This window comes from Schistocerca serialis, chromosome 8 (assembly GCF_023864345.2).
Source record: "Schistocerca serialis cubense isolate TAMUIC-IGC-003099 chromosome 8, iqSchSeri2.2, whole genome shotgun sequence".
In the NCBI taxonomy this organism is placed as follows: domain Eukaryota; kingdom Metazoa; phylum Arthropoda; class Insecta; order Orthoptera; family Acrididae; genus Schistocerca; species Schistocerca serialis.
The window spans coordinates 275,668,708-275,689,928 of record NC_064645.1 but is presented as its reverse complement, the minus strand read 5'-3'; the positions used below and the strand labels follow the sequence as shown (position 1 = coordinate 275,689,928).

Below are 21,221 nucleotides of genomic sequence, written 5' to 3'. Positions count from 1 at the left end.
TTTGTAGGTAACTGAAAGTACTGGGATTTCATGATTGCTGTTTTCATGTGTCTTACTTCCATTTTTTGCGTTGTGGGTGTATGTGTGCCAACTTCCAGTCACAGATTTTTGCCAGACCTCATAAAAAAATTATTTCAGTTTCATAATGATGTTCTTTCCTGCACTTTCCCATAGTTCTGCAGTGATTTGGTCTACTCCTGAAGTCTTACTGTTTTCCAGAGATTATATTATCCATTTTATTCCTGAATGTTCAGTGGTTTTGAATCTAGATTTTGCACAGAGAAAATGAAACTGAATTTTTTTGCTGTTTTTCACAATTAACTTATTTAGAAAAGTATTTAGTGGAGATCTGGCAATTTTTGCTATTGGTGTGAGCAATTTCCACAGTCTTGTCTTTGAACTGCAGCTGTAATTCTTATTCTACATTTCAAAATTTTTCATCTGCACTTTGATTGCAAATTTTTTTATTGGTTTTGTGGTTTCATGATATATTAGAGAGTGTACATTTCAGGTTGTATAGGTCCTGGGACAATTGGGAAATCGGGGGAAGGCCCGGGAATTTTTTTGTCCAGGAGAAAACTGGGAAAAGCTCAGAAAGTTTTTTAGAATCCCGGGAATTTTTCATTGTTTTAGTTTTCAGTTAAATTTTTGTAATTTTCAAAGGTAAGAACTGATACTCTAACAAAGAATTTTGCTTTTTCCTGCTATTGCAGAGTAATAATTCAACACTAAAACATAAATGAGGGGGAAAAAAACAGAATCGATGTTGCAAAAGAAATGCACCATTTACAACAACAAAACACAGTGCACACACAAGCATATGCCAATAACAAAATGTGTCAAATACTTAAGAATGAAGGCTATGCAATACTTAATAACAAAAAACTGCTTCCTGTGAGTGTCACAATGGTTTACATTAGGTTCATTTGGACAGTTGCTGGTACGCGCATGCGCAGTTGAGTGGGATATGAGCATTATCTTTTCTGGCTTATGGCTACTTGAAGTGTGGCTGTTAGTTGTATCAGCAGTAGCAACAACCAGTCATATGCTACCCAGAAAAATTTCTCTGGTGCATCGAAGCTGCCAGATTCACATGCCCAGAGAAGTCTGAGTTGTAGTGGGATGGGGGTAATCTCCACATGACCTGTGTGTAGTTTTAATGATTTTGCTGTTTCCTGTTCGTTTACAGCTCTCATGTCAAATGAAAATAAAAGGATTTCTGTGGTCAGGAGCTAGCAAGTGAATTGCAATACATTCACATAATTATGGAGGGCTGAAATGTGTTATTAGTTTCAGTTTTCTGACTTTATGTCATTACCAGATATTTGGCAGTCAAGCATTAACTGCCTTCATTTATAAAGTGCCGGGAAGTTCTACACCGTTGTATAAAACTTTAAACATTCAAAGGATTGATAAAGTATATTGTCACTTAACCCAGAAAATGTGTATTTTCACCTGTGAAAAAGTGTATTTTTAACTGGGAAATCCAGGATTTTTCTTTTTTCCTTTTCCACATATACACATTGATGTTATTTTGATTTGTTGCATGACCGCTAATACCATACTTCTTGTTTGAGTTCTATGAGCTAATTGCATTCATCTGTCTGGGAGGCATGTTTCTGTGTCCTGGTTTGTCGTGCTAATTTTTCTTCTGCTTGTATAAGCATCAATCTGGTGGATTTGCTTTTTCTGTTACCTATGCAAAAATTTTATTATGGTTGATGTTTTGTACATCATATTTGCATATTGGTATCATAATTTTCAGTTCTCTCCTTTTTTGTGGAGTCACATGTAAGAACAATTTCGTAGACAATGATTGGAATCTAAGACTATACCTTTGAGGGCTTTTTAAGTTTCAGGGCATTTATTGTACTGGTGTGAGAGTTTGTAACATGTTCCAGCCAATATTCTCCTAACAATTGGGTTAGCTTTACAGGACATTTTCTTGAGGAATGTCAGTTTAAAAAAATGGACTGTGATTTCTGCATAGTTCAGTGAGCTCCATAGTATTGTGGTTAGTCTACTTATGTCGTAGCTGATGCTACACACATCGACTTGTGTGGTCATGCAAGTTCTCTCCTTTTGCACCATCCATAGATGCGGTTTGTTGTGAGTCGAGTGACTGTGTGGTGACAGATGTACAGCATCAACCACCAAGTTTTTGTCCACTGCTTGTAGTGCTGTGTCAATGTTTAATGGTTCAAATGGCTCTGAGCACTATGGGACTTAACATCTAAGGCCACCAGTCCCCTAGAACTTAGAACTACTTAAACCTAACTAACCTAAGGACATCACACACATCCATGCCCGAGGCAGGATTCGAACCTGCGACTGTAGCGGTTGCGCGGTTCTGGACTGAAGCGCCTAGAACCGCTCAGCCACACCAGCTGGCTGTTAATGTTTATTGCTCACTCCTTGTAGTTGTAACTCATTTACTTTATGTTGATTGTGTTCTCTGCCAGCTTTATATTGACAAGTCATTAATAGCAACTGATTCTTTCCCTTGTGTAATTCTGCATTAGTAAAACTGTTCAAGCCTATTCTCAGCTTGTGATTGAGCTCTTATTAAGTACAGATAGCACTACACAATCTGATATTCCCATCAGTGGTGACCCCAAGATGATGAGTGCTTAAAGTACTGGTTCAGCAATAATACTGATTACGGGATGGAATCGCCTGCAGTGTCATGGCTGACCATTCGCCCCCCATAGTTTTGTTCACATGATTCAGTTATCTGATTTGCTCAGGTCAAAGCCAGCTTTTGCTATGCTGAAATTACAGCAGATGTGACTAAATTTGCGTTGATAGTGAGTCAGCTTGATCACCACTGTGCTTCTGAAGTTCAGGATATAATCACGGTTCAATCAGCAGAGAACACCTATGAAAGATTAAAGACTGAGCATATTTGTAGAGTTGCTGTTTAACAGGAAATAAAGACAAGTGCTGACTCAAAAATACATAGGTGGCAGAAAACACTCTCAGTACCTGCATCTTCTCCACTGCAAGATGGGCATTGAAGCAGTGACTGACAGGAATATTAGATCTTGTGGTGCTACCTGTACTTAATAAGTGCTAAGTCACATGCTGAGAATAGGACTGAACAATTTTAGTAAAGCAGAATTACAGAAGGGGAAGAATCAGTTTCTATAAGTGCCTTGTCAATATACAGCAAGCAGAGAACAGAATTGAAATAAAGTAAATGAGTTACAACTCCAAGGAGTAAGTAATAAACACTAACACAGCAGACCAAGCAGTGGACATGAACTGGGCACTTGATGCCATTCGTTTGTCACTGCACAGTCACTCAACTCATGCCACAACAGCATCACTGGATGGTGTGAACAGAGCTAACATCCACAACCATGGCAATTGATGTGTGTAGTGGCTGTCTAATGTTTCCGACACGAGCGTGAATCTGGGTTATTTCGGTTTATTCCCCCAAACCACCTTCCACTTCTTTACGAGGTGACTTACTTTGAATTTGCTGCCACTCTTCTTTACTGGATAGCTGGCTACTGCAACTCTTCTGACTTCTGCTCCACTGAATAACGCTGCGTACAGGAATTTTTAAACTCTTTCTACTTTCATAAGTTGACATACAAACTTTGCATTTTGTCAATTAACCATGTATTTGACTTTCATACACAATAAAACTCTCACTTTCAACATAAGTATATAACTTCTGTTAAGTCCCTTGAACAGTCGAATGTCAGAAACGAATTAAATTACAATTAAAAGAAAGCTGGCTTTGATACCATAACTTTTCTTAACAAATCAGATAATAAGTCTTGCCTTTATTAAGGCTACATCAAGAGTTTTCAAGCGTTCTTTTTCAGCTGTCTTTGTTTTAATAACAATAGTCAATGACCCAATAAGCACAAAGCTGCATATAAACTCCACCGTTCTTCCTTACACTCTCTCAAAAACATCTATGGATTCCCCGACAGGTACTTGTCAGTGCTGTTCGTCAGCCGCGTCTCCTTTCTTCCTGCGACCAATTTTAAACCTGCACACACAAACATGTGACACGCAATAGATAGGGTTCTACTAGCCAATACTCATATCCAGAATATTGTGTGTTCGAGATGGTAGAAGACTGAGTGGTTCTAGAATTTATAGAGAAATTCTCGAATCACTACAACTCCTACAATGTCCTGACCATCTGCCTACCCAATACTTAAATTTCCTCTCTTTTCTAATTTGCACTCAAGGTAATTTTGGCATGATTTCTTGGTATTCTTTGTAGAATATCAGATGCAGACTTCTGGTCTTTCCCGTAGTTTTCTGTTGATGATGTTGGTTGGTGTGTATACATTGATTAGAGTCTAAATTATATTTGTTGCTTTTATTGTTATACTGGAATGCATGTTATGTAAAACATAAATGCAGCAACTGAATCAAGTAGGACTGTTGATTATTGGTTACATTACGAGAAGGAAAATTGCTACTCACCATATAGTGTAGATGCTGAGTCGCAGATAGGTACAACAAAAAGACTCTCATAATTATAGCTTTTGGCTGTTAATGCCTTCATCAGCAATAGCCATACGAACACGCATACACACTCACAGTGTGTGAGCTGCATTTGCGTGAGTGTGTTTGTGTATGTGTATGTCTGTCTATTGTTGATGAAGGCCTTAACGGCCATAAGCTACAATTGTGAGAGTCTTGTTGTTGTGCCCATCTGAGACTCAGCTTCGCTATATGGTCAGTAGCAACTTTTCATCTCGTAACATTGTTACATTCCATCCTGGATTTTCCATTGTTTGACTTATTGATTATAAATACTCATCCATATCGTCACGTAGAAGAAGGGGTGAATAGATGAATGATGATTACTAACTTCACTTAATGAAGGTTTATTCAGCACATACACATAGAAGAGTGTGGAGCGAACTGCCTCCAGCCAGAACACATACAGTATATATAAAGCTACTGAACATTCCAATACAATGATACTTGATATTTGTGGATACTTCTAGAATGTACTAGAACCAAATATAAAAATTAAAATTTTACTGTGCAGGTGAGTTTTCAACTCACAACCCTCCATGCAACAGTTTTTTTTTTTTTTTTTTTTTTTTTTTTTTTTTTTTTTTTTTTTTTTTTAATGATGATCGTTGTGTTTGGTCGTTGCATGCCGTTCGTTTTGTTGATCCTTCCACTCAGTTTTTTATTACAGAGGCCAACACGCTCTCTGACCGAACACGCTGAGCTACCGTGCCGGCGATGCAACAGTTTAGTAGCATAACCACTACACCACGGTGCTACTCAGCTACTTCTGTGACATTGCTTCCTCCTTAAGTGAACAGCATCTCTATGTTACATCCTCCTAGTCCGGAAACGAGTCATCGGTCCTGCAAAATCCGACTCCCGATGACTGATGCTTGCCCTGACGGTGATCTTTTAGAACTTCTTTTGCCGCTATGCTCTTCATCACCTTTCTGCTTGTTGCCTGTCACTGGAGTTTTGAATTTACCCTGGCTGGCAGGATCCTTGTAGGGCTTCATTCGAAGGACGTGGACCGTATCTCTGATCTTTCGTCGTCTTGTGTCGGGGTTGAAATCTTCAACTTCATAAGTAGCATCAGATAACTGCCTTACAACCTTATAAGGTCCAAATTACACTTGTGGAGCTTCTGAGAGAGACCAATCTTCTGAACAGGAGTGAAGATCCAGACGAGGTGGTGGGTCGCGTCATACTTTTGGTGATCATTGTCTTGAGCCTGCAGCGTGCGGAGTCAAGCTAACTGCCGAGCTTCCTCAGCTCTGTTTAGAACGTGGCCGATGTAGTCGTCGTCTATGTCATCAGAATGTAATGGAAACACAGTGTCCATTGTCGTAGTCACCTCATGCCCATGCAGCAGGAAAAAGGTGTAAATCCTGTGGTGTCTTGTTTGGCAGTGTTGTAGCAAAATGTCACAAAAGGTAGCACCTCATCCCAGTTGCTTTGCTCAACATTTATGAACAGTGATAGCATGTCAGCCAAGGTCATATTAAGGCGTTCAGTATGCCTGTTAGTTTGTGAGTGGTAGGCAGACGTCATGTGATGAGTAATGTTGCACTGACAGTTTATCTGTGTCACAATATTCGATTGAAAAACTTTCCCTTGATCCATAATTAATGACCTTGGGGCACTGTGTTTTAATACAATGTCTTCCACGATGAATTTGGCTACCTCAAATGCTTCAGCTGTTTTCACGGTTTTTGTAATGGCATAGCATGTCAGATAATTATTGCAAACAATAATCCATCTACTGCCACTAGCAGACGTTGGAAATCGTCCAAGGAGGTCAATCCCAACATGCTTGGATGGCGTTTTGGCTGGTGGGAATGGTATGATTCGGCCAGGTGGTTTCCGAGGAACAGCCTTTCTCCTCTGGCACTCCCTACAGTGCTACACATAGTGATGGACACTACTAAATAAACCTGGTCAGAAAAATCTGTTGTGGATTCTATCATAGGTCTTAATAAATCCTAAATGTCCAGCCTCAGGTGTGTCATGAAATTTCTGTAGAACATCTAAGTGCATGTGTTTAGGAATCACTGGTAGCCACCTCGTTTGTAGTGATCAATAGCGGAGGATTTTTCTCTTCAGCGGCCTCACCTCCAAGGAAGGCCGCACCCTTTAGTGTTCCAGGTTGCAGCAGCTAGGTGATTGGTGAGAGCTTCTAAACGGCAATGCAGACCTTGATCGGTGTGTTGGGGAGCGTCCTCTCCAGAGGCTAGCTTGCGGTGATGGTGACCTATGTCGTCCTGCACCCACATCTTCGTGTTCATCTTCGTCGTCCCAGAGTTGGCGTCAGCTAAGATCGGTCTGCTGTCTTCTGTTGTAGACATCATCAAATATCCGCTGCCTTTCTTGGCAATAGCACAACACAAGTCCCAGTCGTCCGCAGTGGAAACATCCTGGTTGGTTATCCTGGGTCCTCCAGACATCAGTCTTCCTTAGTGCCAAACAGGTTCCTCATGCGGCATTTTAGGAATGGAACTCCACCTGGATCTTGACTTTTTCACCATTTTAAATGGAAATGAAGGATGAGACATTGGGTTCAATGTCTGTTCCACTCCCTCCCTTATGATGTCTTGAAGGGTCTTGGTTTTTTGCTCTCAGTGCAAACCAAGTGCCTTCTGAACTTCCTCTCTCACTATATGTCGAACTACACTTGTGAAATCAGTTGCTTCCTCCATCACAGACATTGATGCAACATTTGAAAGCCATTCAAACTTCTTTTTTGATGCATTGTCTCGATATACTGGCACCATTTTGTGAAGTCATCTGCTGTTGGAACCTCCTTCAGGAGTAGGGTTTGATACATGTCCTCAGCAACACCCTTCATGAGATGTGCAACATTATCTTCCTCCTTCATTCTAGGACCCACTATTTTACACAGCTCAAAGACATCTTGAATGTAGGATGCTACAGTTTCTCCTGGACGCTTTGCCCTGCACTTTAGTTTATCTTCAGCCTTGCATTCTGTCATTTTGTATCGCTGAAATACTTGTGCAGTTCTGGCTGGAATACTTCCCAGCTAGAGAACCCGGAAGGATGTCTCATGTAGTGGCACATGGTTGCTGTCATCATACTATCTTCTTCTTCTGTCTCCGGTAGATTGCGATCTGCTGAATGTGGCTTGAACTCGGGTTTCTCGCCACTCAAACAGTGGCTCTGTAGTGGCCTGATGGGAGCCACTGTGTTGCCCATAATGTGCGCTATTACATGTTCCAATACCTGGTGCCTCCACCAGAATAATGTCATGTAGAAGAAGGTGTAATTAGATGAATGACGAACACTAACTTCACTTAACGAAGGTTTATTCAGCACTTGCACATACAAGGGCGTGGAGCGAACTGCCTCCGGCCAGAATACATACAGTATGTAAACAGCTACAGAACATTCCAGTACAATGATTCTTGACATTTGTGGATACTTCTAGAATGTACTCGAACCAAATATAGAAATTAAAATTGTACTGACCAGATGAGTTTTGAATTCATGACCCTCCGTCCAGCAGCTCAGTATCATAACCACTACACCACGGTGCTTCTCAGCTTCTTCTCTGACAATATTGTGGACTGTTTGACATGACTCATGGTCCTGGTATTCCTTTTTATATCAAAACAATATTCATTTATTTATTGTTTTTATGGAATGCAATGACTTTTGCATTGTGTTTTCTAACATTTTCTTGAATATTTGTTGATTTCCCTATTTTTTTCTTTAGGTTATTTACATCAAGTATTTATAAGCAAATTTTTGATATTAGTTTGATTTTTTTCATATGAGGTTGCCTACTTGAATGGTGTGATTCTGACCAACAAATATTATGAGAATTTTGCCAGTATATTTTCTACTACCCTGATCTCACCTACTTATCAGGTATATGTCCTTATCTTAATTTTATTTGGTCTTATGATTTTGCCACATTTCTAATAAACATACTATATTTGATTTAGGATAGTCTATCTTTAGTACCAAAAATTCTGAAATTTATTGTTCCTAAGTATAAAGTACCAGAAGCAGTTTGGTTGTTAAGGTTTAGTTTTTTGTCCATTTAGCTCAATGCCACATAGCAAGATGGAAGCACAAAAGTAGTTGCACATGTCCATTGGCTAAATTCGTTTCCAGTACATCCATTATTCTGTCACAACTGACAGCTGTTAATACGTTAATATTCTGTTCCTTGCCACGTTCGTTATAATCCATTTTTGTGCAAGTGATCTTACAAAATCCCACTACTACTTGTGTTTCATTGTATTCCATGGATAATTATCCTTGGAGTGAACAATGTAAAATCTCCTCTGTAAGTGCAGATGATATAATTACACTCCTGTCTTGTGAAAACAACGTATCCTATTTTTTCTCTCCTCACAAGCTCAGAATCTTCTCTTGCTGAATACACAGTAACATTGTGGGCAGTTATGCTTCAGCTTTTAATTACTGTAACTCTTTTATAGTACCCTCAAACTTATATTTCAGGCAAAGAAAACATTCAGTGTCATCTGATTCACTAGTAATCAGAATGATAGTTGAAATATTTGTAAGCTACAGTTTATTTTTTTCCTTAGAACCTAGTTCTTTGACACAATTTCTGTATTTTACTCTTACATAAATTTTACTAGCATATATCCCATGGCAGCAGCTCAACAATAAGACATGAGAGTAGAGAAGACCTGAATCTTTCAATTCACCTAATGCAGGGGAGTATCATAAGATGTTTAAGCATTTGTGACAACAAATGTTGAGAAGGATGTAAAGAAAGATTAGAGAATTTTTATGCATAGCAAATGAAGCTAGACACAGATTGCTGGTTACCTGAAAGGCTAACATGAAAAACCATATCTGGGAGCTGAAAACGTGGTGAAACAATCACAAAAATTCCAAGAACTTTGTACAACATGTCTTTGACAGGTATGTATCAGCAAGGTTATAAAGACTGGGAAAGACCCACCTTGCGAAAGGATATAAATTAAGAATGTTTTGAAGATGGGACACGATATAGATATGAGTTGCCATAGACCTGTGCCAGAGATGTAGAAGGACATGTTGAAAAGTAAAGCCTCTGAATATTTTATGTGAAAACTCTTTTAACTTTTTAAATAAAACAAACATTATTAACATTCTGCATCTTTATTCTTCTTGACAACTTATTTATTTCACTACATATTTACCTCTCTTTGCACTGCTTCATCACTATTAAAGGGAAGTCCTCAAAGGTGTTCTTTATGTTTTGGGAAGAGATGAAAATTGGGAGGGACCACCCCTTGGGCTGTATGGAGGATGGTCAGTGATGATAGTGAGCTCAAGGCATTGTGTCGTTGCAGATTTTGCAGCCCTTGTGTGTAGTATGGCTTCATCATGCTGAAAGAGAGGATGCTCCATGTGTGGACAGACTCTATGAATTTGAAACTCAGTTACATCATACTGTTTCTCATGCACCAACATATTCATGTTACACACTGCCACATTACATATGACAGCTTGGAGCCCTCCAACAGCTGATGGCTGCAAATATATAGACATGAAATAATGTTTTTTTTATTTAAAAAGCTTTGACTTTTCACATAAAAAATTTGGAGGTGTATCAAAGTTTGTGAATCTCTTCAAAGTATTATAGGTGACCCAAGATTGGAATGATGGCTATAATGTCAGGCAGAAGATGGTTGATGTGGGGTAGTAGCCAGTGAAGGCCCAGTGAGAATTGGCTGTCAAAATTAATGTTTTCTTTTGCACTGTTACATTAGCGCTGTTTCATTGTGGGGAGCAGTCATGCCCCCACTCCATGGAACAAGGTAAGGTGGCTGGCAGGATCACACCAAGCGACCAGCCAGCTGACTGCAACAAAAGTGTGACCAGCTTTGCTGACGCCTGAACTCATGTGCCTGCCATGCAACTATATTATGTAAGCCTCAAACACTGGATGTCAGCAGCACATGTAGATGTTCAGGAATGTTGCAGAGGTAGCCAACTCTTTAGTGAGTAACCATGCCCAGGTAGCCAACTCTTTAGTGAGTAACCATGTCCAGGTGGCTACTGTCTGCAGCATGGAGGCACGCTGCATCCTCCACAGTGATGGAAGATGGTTGCCTTGTACAAGCTGTGACTCACTGTTCCCTTGGGCAGGAGTCTGGGGCCTGCTTGAGTGAGCCAGGAAGGCCTTGTATGCTGTGCCACTAAGTCTAGTTATGCCAATGCACCACCTTTAGCCACATATTTGGCAACACCACTAGAATGCATTGATGGAGTAGTCCCTGCACCCACACTGCAAAAACCATATATTATCACTGTACTGGCAATTTTCACTAAGCAGCCTGGCCTGTCTCACAGTAATGCAACAACTTAGTTGCTGTAACTGAAATGACAACACCCTGTGTGTGCCAGCTACCAGAGAATGTTGCAGTACTGCACCATATGCAGTACTCCACCACATACCCTCCCAGATTTACTCTTAAGTGACACTACAGTATCAACACTTGCCAGAAGGACTCACAGCTGATTCACTGCATGTATATGTGAAATGTATTATGAGTAAATATGCATGACCTGTTACTTTATGATTACGCTATTGGTGACCAGTCAGTGCAACCACTCACAATCATAAAATAACTAGGTATATATGAATCATGGTAAAATGGTGACAAAAATCTCATTGCAAGAAATGCAGAAAACATTCTGTTATTCACTGAAAGAGTGATAAAGAAATTTTGTTCACATTGGATGAGATAGCATACAAAATACTCATCTAGAGATTTTTGAATATTTTTGCACACTCAGGGTTGCTTGGTTGTGTAGATTTGATCAAGCAGGACAAGATTTAAAGAATAGCTGCATGTTTCATCATGAGTTTGTATAGACAGAACAGAGTGTCCCTAACTACAGGGACAGATGTTGAAGAATAGGCATTGTACATCATGGAGGGAATTGATGTTAAAATAATGACAGTGCACATTCCAAGAGGAGTAAAGCAGCTTGTTACTTCCTGCAGCATATTTTTCAGAAAATTACAACATAGGTAAATTAAAAAAATATATTCTTTTACTGAGGCTTCTGATAGTGATTCATCCTATTATGCAATATTAAAAAATCCATGCTGTATGCACTCCCATCTACTTCAATGCTGCTTAAAGAATTCAGATGTTGAATTTACACTCATAGGGCCATATAGTGAACGAAATTCCCAAATAAGGAAAACTGTATGTAAGCATTTGTAAAAAATATAGTTAGTTTGCTAGTGCTTTATCATCACCAGCCTGATGAACATTCATTTTCCCATGTAGTAGACATAAAGACTTGTTGAATGAAGACAGTTTTAATTTTATTGTCCAAGTTCTCATGTTATGTGAGTCTTTTGCAAGACTTTATAATATGATGTACATGTTTCATGCAGTAGTCTAAATTATGAAGGACTATGAACACCCATTTCAGCCACAAAAACTGGAGATTATAGTTCATCATGGTGTGAAAAGATAAATAGAGTTCTTGATACTTAATGCAGTTGCAGATAAAGCCAATTTTAAAATTAAAGCAGCAAATAAAGGACAGATGATTAAGATTCAGTATATTATAATGTTTTAATCTTTTTGACCAGATACATCAATATGGAGTTTTTTTGGCATTATTATTTGTAAACTTGTTTACTTACAGCAAGTGTGACATTGTGTGGCACAAACTGTCCAATAGCACTGAGGCTTGTTGCATGCATGCTTTTGTTGGAGATAACAGCATTTTTACGTGAAACATACCAAACATTACCAAAATCATCTCGGAGTTCTGCAAGAGAAAGACAGCCCCCATGGGAAAGGCTGTATTCAAGAGAGGCTAATCGACGTTGGAGCATGGCTCTTTCATCAATGGGGCATTCACAGACATCAGCTCAAAGTCTACAGTCCATCATTTGTGACAGAGATGCAGGTTAGTGCTCATTTCTATTGTTAGACACATATTTTTTGTTCATACATTTACATGGGAATGTGGGCATGCAGTCTTAAAACGATCAAGAAAATTACTAAAATGAGTAAGTAGGTTCCTCACATCCTGGGATATGAGTGACCTGGCATGGGAACAGGGTGCCCTCAGACTCATGATTCCAATTGAGAAGCACCTTGACCAAGTAGTAGCAGCTCTGGGGGTACAAAAACAGGCAATGGCCAGGAGAGTAGTGTGCTGAATTCTTGCCCCTCCATACCGCATTCAATGGTAATTTTTTGCGTTTTTCCACTACCATGGATCCTTGCTCCTTCCATCTGTGTCACGACAGAAAAGTTACCTTATCCCTAGCTAGATCCCAGTCCCACATACTGTTCCTGCATTATTGCTTGGCTCATGGAATTCCCCATACTGGCCTTACCATCAAATTACCCATCACTGGCTGCCACCCCTCCTTCCACAATGACCTCCACTTGTTCAGATTCCACCAGTCCTTAGCCCTCACCAACATAGTCCTGCAAAACCATATCAACCAAGCACAAACCTGCTTGCAGTACCTTCTCTCCGTCATAATATTCTCCTGCTATGCAATCCCAAATTCACGGAACCCATAACACACGTTGAAACTCTTGCCCTGCAGGGATTTGAGCAACATGCGCAGCGCCATCTCAAAAAACTCTCCATCCTGCTGACTTCCTCTCCTGCCTTGGGCTACCACCCCCTCTACAACAACCTCACAACCTCCTCCACATCCCCTCATAGCTGACAAACCCCGTCTGCCTCACAGACATACTACACTTACACCACCCTCCAAAACCCCCTCCCACCACCACATAGAATCCAGAACCTAAACAGACCCACCACATAGTCGTGAACCTTTCCTCCAGAAGCCTCATCCCCACAGGAATATCAGTCCTTGCCAAAGGCCTCACATTTTGCCCCAATCCCAAATTCAATCATGCAAGACTTTTTACAGACCTTCTCTGCTTCTCCTGGTCCCTAAAGTGGAAACACTTTGTTGCCGCCACCAACCTTACCAATCAGACTCAACCAAAGACCAATATTGAACCCTGCCTAACTCAGTTCACTCCTCCATCCAACCATGATCTACCCCCCACTGTCCCCAAACCACGCCCTGTTAACATTCCAGAATTTCTTAACCTTGAACCTTGCCTCACCATTATTCCCCCAAACCCTCAATATGCAAACTAACCTTACATCCACAGAAAGAACCGTTGTCCACCATCTAAAAACTGATGCTGACCTTACAATCCTACCTGTGGACAAAGGCTCCACGACTGTTTCTTTTTTTTTTACCACAAGTATTACCTGGTGGAAGGACTCTGCCAGAGGTCAGATACTTCCACCTACAAACCTTGCCACAGTGACCCCATTCCAGTAATCCAGCAGGATCTGCAGTCACTACTCAAATCCTTAGACCCATCCCAGAACCTCTCCCTGGAGTCCACCTCTCTACTCACCCCCACCATTCCCCACACTCCTACCTTCTACACACTTCCTAAAGTCCATAAACCTAACCACCCAGGATGACCCATTGTGGCCAGTTACTGCGCCCCCACTGAGAGAATCTGTGCTCTCGCAGACCAACACCTTCAACATATTACCCGGAACCTACCCTCCTATATAAAAAATACCAATCATTTCCTCCACTGACTCTCCGCAGTTTCTGTCCCTTTACCACACAGTGCCCTCCTTATCCCTGTTGATGCCATCTCCCTGTACACTTATCGTTCCTAATGCCCATGGCCTTACTGCTACTGAACACTACCTTTTGCAACACCCGACAGATTCCAAACCAACAACCTCCTTCCTAGCTGCCATGACCAACTATATCCTCACTCACAGTTACTTCTCCTTTGAAAGCATTACCTACAAACAAATCCAGGGTAAGGCTATGGGCACCTGCACGCCACAATCCTAATCCAATCTATTCATGGGCCATCTAGAGGAATCCTTCCTAAAAACCCAGAATCTTGAACCCCTCCCCTGATTCAGATTCATTGATAACATCTTTGCTATCTGGATCGAAGGTGAGGACGTGCTATCCACATTTCTTCAAAACCTCAACAACTTCTCCCCCATTTGCTTCACCTGGTCCTGCTCAACCCAACAAGCCACCTTCGACCAAGCAAGTTGGCGCAGTGGTTAGCACACTGGACTTGCATTCGGGAGGATAATGGTTCAATCTCACGTCCGACCATCCTGATTTAGGTTTGCCATGATTTCTCCAAATCTCTCCAGGCAAATGTTGAGATGGTTCCTTTGAAAGGGCACAGCCAACATCCTTCTCCATCCTTCCCTAGTCTGATGAGACCGACAACCTCGCTGTTTGATCTCCTCCCTCAAACAACCCCACACCAAGCCACCTTCCTAGATATTGATCTCCAACTCAAAGATAGCTATATCAGTACTTTTATCCATATCAAACCAACTAACCACCAGCAATACCTCCACTTCGACACCTGCCCCCCGTTCCATACCAAGAAGTCCCTTCCGTACAGCCTTGCCACCCATGGTTGTCACATCTGCCGTGATGAGCAGTCCCTCTCAAAATATACCAAGGGTCTCACTTAAGCCTTCACTGACTGCAATTTTCCTTCCACCCTTGTACAAAAAAAAATTTCCCATGCCTTCTCTCCAGCCTCCCACCACCTCCCAAAGTCCCTTCATCTGGCCACAGAAGATCATTCCCCTCGTAACTCAGTACCACCCACAACTGGAGCAACTGAATTACATTCTCCGCCAGGGTTTCTTTTAACTCTCGTTGTGCCCTGAAATGAGAAATGCCCTGCCCGCTATCCTTCCCATCCCTCCCACCATGGAATTCCGCCATCCACTGAACCTACATAATATATCAATCCATCCTTATTCAACCCCTGCTCCCAATCCCTTACCTTATGGCTCATCTCTCTGTAATAGATCTAGATGCAAGACCTGTCCCATACATCCTCCCACCACCATCTTCTCCAGTCCAGTCACTAGCATCACTTATCCCATCAAAGGCAGGGCTACCTGTGAAACCACTCTTGTGGTCTACAAGCTGTCTGTCCACATGTATAGCCACCAACAAACTGTGGCCAAGAAACAAGTGGACCACCCTGTTGCTGAACACGCTGCCAAACATTATATCCTTCATTTCAATGACTGCTTCATAGACTGTGCCATATGGATTCTTCCCAACAATACCAGATTTTCTAAACTGCACAGGTGGGAAGTTTCCCTGCAGATGCATCCTATGTTCCCATAACCCTCCTGGCCTCAACCTTCATTAGTCACTGTTTTCACCCATCCAGCCCCCTTCCCTGTTCCCATTCCAGCACTACACAGCTGTCATTCCACCACCACACCCAGTCTTTTTATCTCTCTCTTTTTCTGCTGCCCCCTCCCTCCCCCTCCACCACCTCTCCTTTGCCCTTCGTCTAACTTGCAGCACTTCACTGTCTGCCACCCCCACCATACTATCCCTCCTCTTCCCCTCCCCAGTCTCCTCCTTACCCCCACCCAGTCGCCACTCCCATCATACACTGGTGCTGCTGCTTGCAGTGTGGTTTCAGTTGCCTGAGACTGTAGCCATGTGAGAGAGTTGCATTTGTGTGTGTGTGTGTGTGTGTGTGTGTGTGTGTGAATCTATTACTGAAAAAAGTCTTAATGGCCGAAAGCTTTAATTGTGAGAGTCTTTTTGTTGTGCCTGTCTGGGACTCAACACCTCTGCTATATGGTGAGTGGTAACTTTCCTTCTCATAATATTGTTACATTGCATTCTGGATTTTCCTTTGTTTAATAATTGAAATTCCTGTATGGAACAATGCATAACATAAATGAAAGACAACCACTCACTTTTAGCAGACTGATTTGTGGTGTACAGGCACACACAGCAGAACATAGTATTAATTAACAAGCTTTAGAAGCCTCACACTTCTTCCGACATAAAGTACACACATTGTGAATACACAACCATAGAGATGCCCAAATACACTCTGCCTTGGCTGCAGCAACACTGATGCATATACAGGGTGTATATGCCCTGGGACAGCCAGAAAATTTAGGGAAAACCATGGAATTTTTTCATCTGGGGAAAACCCAGAATTTTTTATAATTCTAGGAATCTTCAATTATTTTAGATTTCAATTAAATTTTTGTAATCTTGATTGATAAGAATTGATACTGTAACAATCACACTACTGGCCATTAAAATTGCTACACCAAGAAGAAATGCAAATGATAAATGGGTATTCATTGGACAAATATATTATACTAGAACTGACATGTGATTACATTTTCACACAATTTGGGTGCATAGATCCTGAGAAATCAGTACCCAGAACAACCACCTCTGTCTGTAATAATGGACTTGATACGCCTGGGCATTGAGTCAAACAGAGCTTGGATGGCGTGTACAGGTACAGCTGCCCAATGCAGCTTCAACACGATACCACAGTTAATCAAGAGTAGTGAGTGGTGTGTTGTGACGAGCCAGTTGCTCGGCCACCATTGACCAGACATTTTCAATTGGTGAGAGATTGGAGAACTTGCTGGCCAGGGCAGCAGTCAGAACATTTCCTGTATCCAGAAAGGCCTGTACAGGGCCTGCAACATGTGGTCGTGCATTATCCTGCTGAAATGTAGGGGTTTGCAGGGATTGAATGAAGGATAGAGCCACGGGTTGTAACACATCTGAAATGTAACGCCCAAAAAGCTAATCATTTGCATATCACAGCATCTTCTCCCTGTCGATTAAATTTAGTGTCTGTAGCACGTCATCTTCATGGTGTAGCAATTTTAATGGCCAGTAGTGTAATTTTACTTTACCTCACTCCTGCAGTAATAAAACTTAAGGTAGAGAATGCCAGCCGCTGTGGCCGAGCAGTTCTAGGTGCTTCAGTCCGGAACCGCGTGACTGCTACAATCGCAGGTTCGAATCCTGCCTTGGGCATGGATGTGTATGATGTCCTTGGGTTATTTAGGTTTAAGTAGTACTAAGTTCTAGGGGACCGATGACCTCAGATGTTAAGTCCCATAGTGCTCAAAGCCATTTTTAAGGGCGAGAATAACACTAAAATAAAACATTAGTGGAAAACAAAATGCCCCATTTTCAACAACTAAGTGCACACAAAATTGTCTGCGAGCAGCAAAATGTGTCAAAAGCTTTAGGACAAAGGCGAATCAATACTTGGTAACAATAAGCTGCTTTTGATGAGTGTAACATGACAACTGCTTACATCTGTAAAGCCCTTCCCCCCACATGAGAACGTATCACAGCGATCTGTTACGTGGGCTTTATGCAAGATCAGTTGCAATGAGTGAGAATCTATGCCCGACCAGGACTCGAACTCAGGATCTCAAGCTTACTAGGCAGTTTCATTAACCAGGCACCACCTGGACACCCTGTTAATTGCAAATGCGCAGGCTATCAAGGTATGTTCCTCAGCCGACCCACATTCCCGCCCAGCACCACTACTTATCTGCAGTCCCTGTCCTCTCTTCTCTTCCTCTCCGCTGCTCCTCCCCCCCCCCCCCTCCCCTCCCCCTTGTATATCTCTTGTATGCTCTAACCTCTCAGAAGTTCTATCATCTTGTTGTGCAGCCTCTATAATAATCTGTGTCGGTTCACCTGCAGTAGTGTGTGTTTGGGTGTCTGTGTTGTCATGTGTTTTAATGTATGTACTTTCTGTGAGAAGCAGTGTTTGTCTTGAAAGCTAGTTAGTTAATATTGTGTTCTGTTACATATGACTATGTGCCACGTATCAATCAGCTAAAAGTGTTTGCCTTTCCTTTGATTTTCAGTCGTCATTTAAAACTTTGCTGTATGGAAGTTGTGTACAAATTATTCACATACAAAACAATATTACAGTAATCTGCAGAAATAAGTTAATTAAAATGTGTTGCTTTGTGTTGAAGCCTGTTGGTATTCTTGTACTCGTGTGCCAATAAATTTTCTCCTACTGGTATCTGCAATTAATAATGGGAGTGAATGTAAGATGAACTTAAAAATTCACAACTACAGTACTAGAAGTAAAAGTAATCTCCAAGTAGAATATGTATTCCTAGCAAAAAATTCAGTGAAGAGCAGCATTTTTGGTCATGGAGTCATTCATCAAATATGAGATCGCACTGAATACATTATTTTGTCCTTCTCTGTCACCTACTGTTTTGGTGCTGTTATTGTCACTAAGTGACTGAATAGATTATCTCAGTCTACTTACTCACTTCACATAAAACCAAAATTTTGTAGGATTTTCAATCAGATTGGTTGGCGAATTTTGATTTTGAATTCATTGAACTCTTCTTGCCTTACTCTTTGTATGCTCATTTTGGCTTTCTTGAACTTTATCTTCTGAACTAGACTTTGACTTCACTAAATCTACCACAAAGTTTTCCTTGCTTTCATGACAACTTTCTAGCACAGCTAGTGTATCACAGTGGTTCTATACCATCCCTCACAACATTGCTTGGCACATACTGATCTAAAGCACATTGTAGAATGCTTCTGAATTTCTTCCATCTTTAGTCCATATCAGTGTCCTCTAAGCTGACTATTTGATGTTGACTATCCAGCTAATTTACAATTTTCTTCCTCTCATAATTTTTAAATAAAAATATTTTTATGTGTTTCTAAACATTCCTTGCAACATTTGTAGTCGACAGTGCAATAACAGCCTTCTGATCAGCAATGCACCTCTTTGTATTAACTAATTCAAAAAGCTCAAGCCTATTAGATACTAAGAGGTCAAAGACATAACCGTCCCTAATGAGCTGGTTCTCTATCTGCTCAAAGTAATTTTCAGATTAGACAATGTCACTAAAACCCTGATTCTTGGACCAGTTTTAATTCCATGACTGACATTCTATAGGTGGCAAATTGATGTCGCCCACAATTATAATGGTGTGTTTGAGAGAGAGAGAGAGAGAGAGAGAGAGATTACCTTTGTCAGAAAAATTCCATCACAGATGTTTTTAAAAAATAGAAAATTGCAGTTACCAAGTAATGATCCTAGCTCCATCAAAGTAGTTTCCTTGGCTATCTGTACACAGTTGTCAACATTTCTGATTGTCCTTGAAGCACGCAGGGAAATTTTAAACTGTGATGCTTGTAAGCCCATTTCTCACAGCCCATTAGATGTCTGAGATATTATGCTGACACTTTCCTTTCAGTCACCTTTTACTCACGGAAACAAAAAATAGTGAGGCAAGAGGTCTGGCAAATATGGCAGATGTAGGATGGCAATGACAGAATGTCTTGCCAGATACTGTGTAACAATAAAGCATAATGGGGTCCTGCCTTCTCATGCTGTAAAACCAAGTCCTGAGACTGCCACAAATCAGGGCAGCGGTGTCAAATTGCTATTCACAAACGTTTCAAGACTTTGATGTAAAAAATTTGTTTCACTGTTTGACATGGAGGAACATACTCATGGTGAACTAATCCATTGCTATCAATGAAATGTGATCAACATTGTCTTTGTTCTCAAAGGTTGTTGTTTGGCTCTTTTTAAGGCTGGTGATTCAGGACTCCACCATTCAGCTCTTTGATGCTTTGTGTGAGGGTCATACTGGCTGCACCAATTTTCGTCCCCAGCAATAATGTTTGACAGAATTGTGGGATCATATCTAGGTCTGTCCAGTAATTCAGCAGAAATTCTTCAGCTTTCCACTTCCTGTTCATCTGCCAGTGTGTGAGGGATGAATTTTGCATTAAGTATCTGTTTCCCTAAATCTTTAAATAAAATCTTAATGGCACACATCATGTTTCAAATTAAGTTCTTCTGATATTGTGTGCACAGTTACATGATCATCTTCTAGGAATAACTACTGTAGACAGGTGACCAGCTCTGGGATTGTCTTGAACTGAATCTCTGCCTTTACAAAACCTTTTGTGCTATGCAAGAACACAACTTCTTGAAAATGCCTCACCTGCATATGCTTGCTTAATCATTGTCCACATTTCACTAGGGGTATTGCAAAGCTTAACGTAGAACTTAATGTTCACTCTTTGCTAGCAGTTAATGCCAGTGTGTCATCATAACTAATGCACCAAGAACCCAAACAGTGTGTTACTAAGCACAGCCATGCCACAGAGTGAGTTTGTGTGGAAGCATGCAAAAGTCATTTCGAGGCTGCACGCATACCAGGTAACATAAAAACATTTGTTCCATTCTAGTATAGCAATATTGCAAACTCAGACTTTATTTACTGCTGGTTTCAGACAACTGTCTCTTGCTGTACACATCATTACCCTCAATAAGTTATATTAACCTTACCCTGTGTGGTTTCCTTAACCTCACCAAGATGTAATCGACAAATCTCCTTTCAGCTGTCATGATTTATATTTGCTCAGTAATAATATAATTCAAAACGACTGTTTATTATTACACAATTTTTCATAATTCCTTCAAATCTAATTTATGTGGAAGTTATATGTAGGCCTATAGGAACAGAAATTCTGCTACTCCCAATGTTTTGTCAGTTGTATTGAAGAAAGTTCTAGAGTTAATGTGTTTACTGATATGTTACAGGACTGCAGGCAGAGAGAAAAATCAGCTTTGTGCTGCATGAACCTGACAATGAATCTGAGGGAAGCAGTAACACCACTGTCACTATACAGGTAGAATGGATCACTATTAAATATCAATAATTTGTTCATCTTACAATGGCTTACGGAATTCTGAATGCAACAGCTGTATTTTCGAATAATTCTTTCTCTGGTTGACATTGTTTTCCTTTATATAAGTTTCATCCATACAGAATGAGATTTTCACTCTGCGGCGGAGTGTGCA

The 21,221-nt window shown here is 40.8% G+C and overlaps 1 protein-coding gene across 1 annotated transcript in view; it reads left to right on the top strand.

Moving 5' to 3' along the window:
* The window catches only part of LOC126416075 (protein unc-80 homolog), a 1,008,688-nt gene that overhangs the window by 537,301 nt on the left and 450,166 nt on the right, over nt 1-21,221 (top strand). The window contains exons 30-31 of the mRNA XM_050083557.1: nt 12,145-12,411; nt 20,961-21,049. Coding sequence (XP_049939514.1) covers nt 12,145-12,411; nt 20,961-21,049 — 356 coding nt within the window. The remainder of the gene's footprint in view (nt 1-12,144; nt 12,412-20,960; nt 21,050-21,221) is intronic.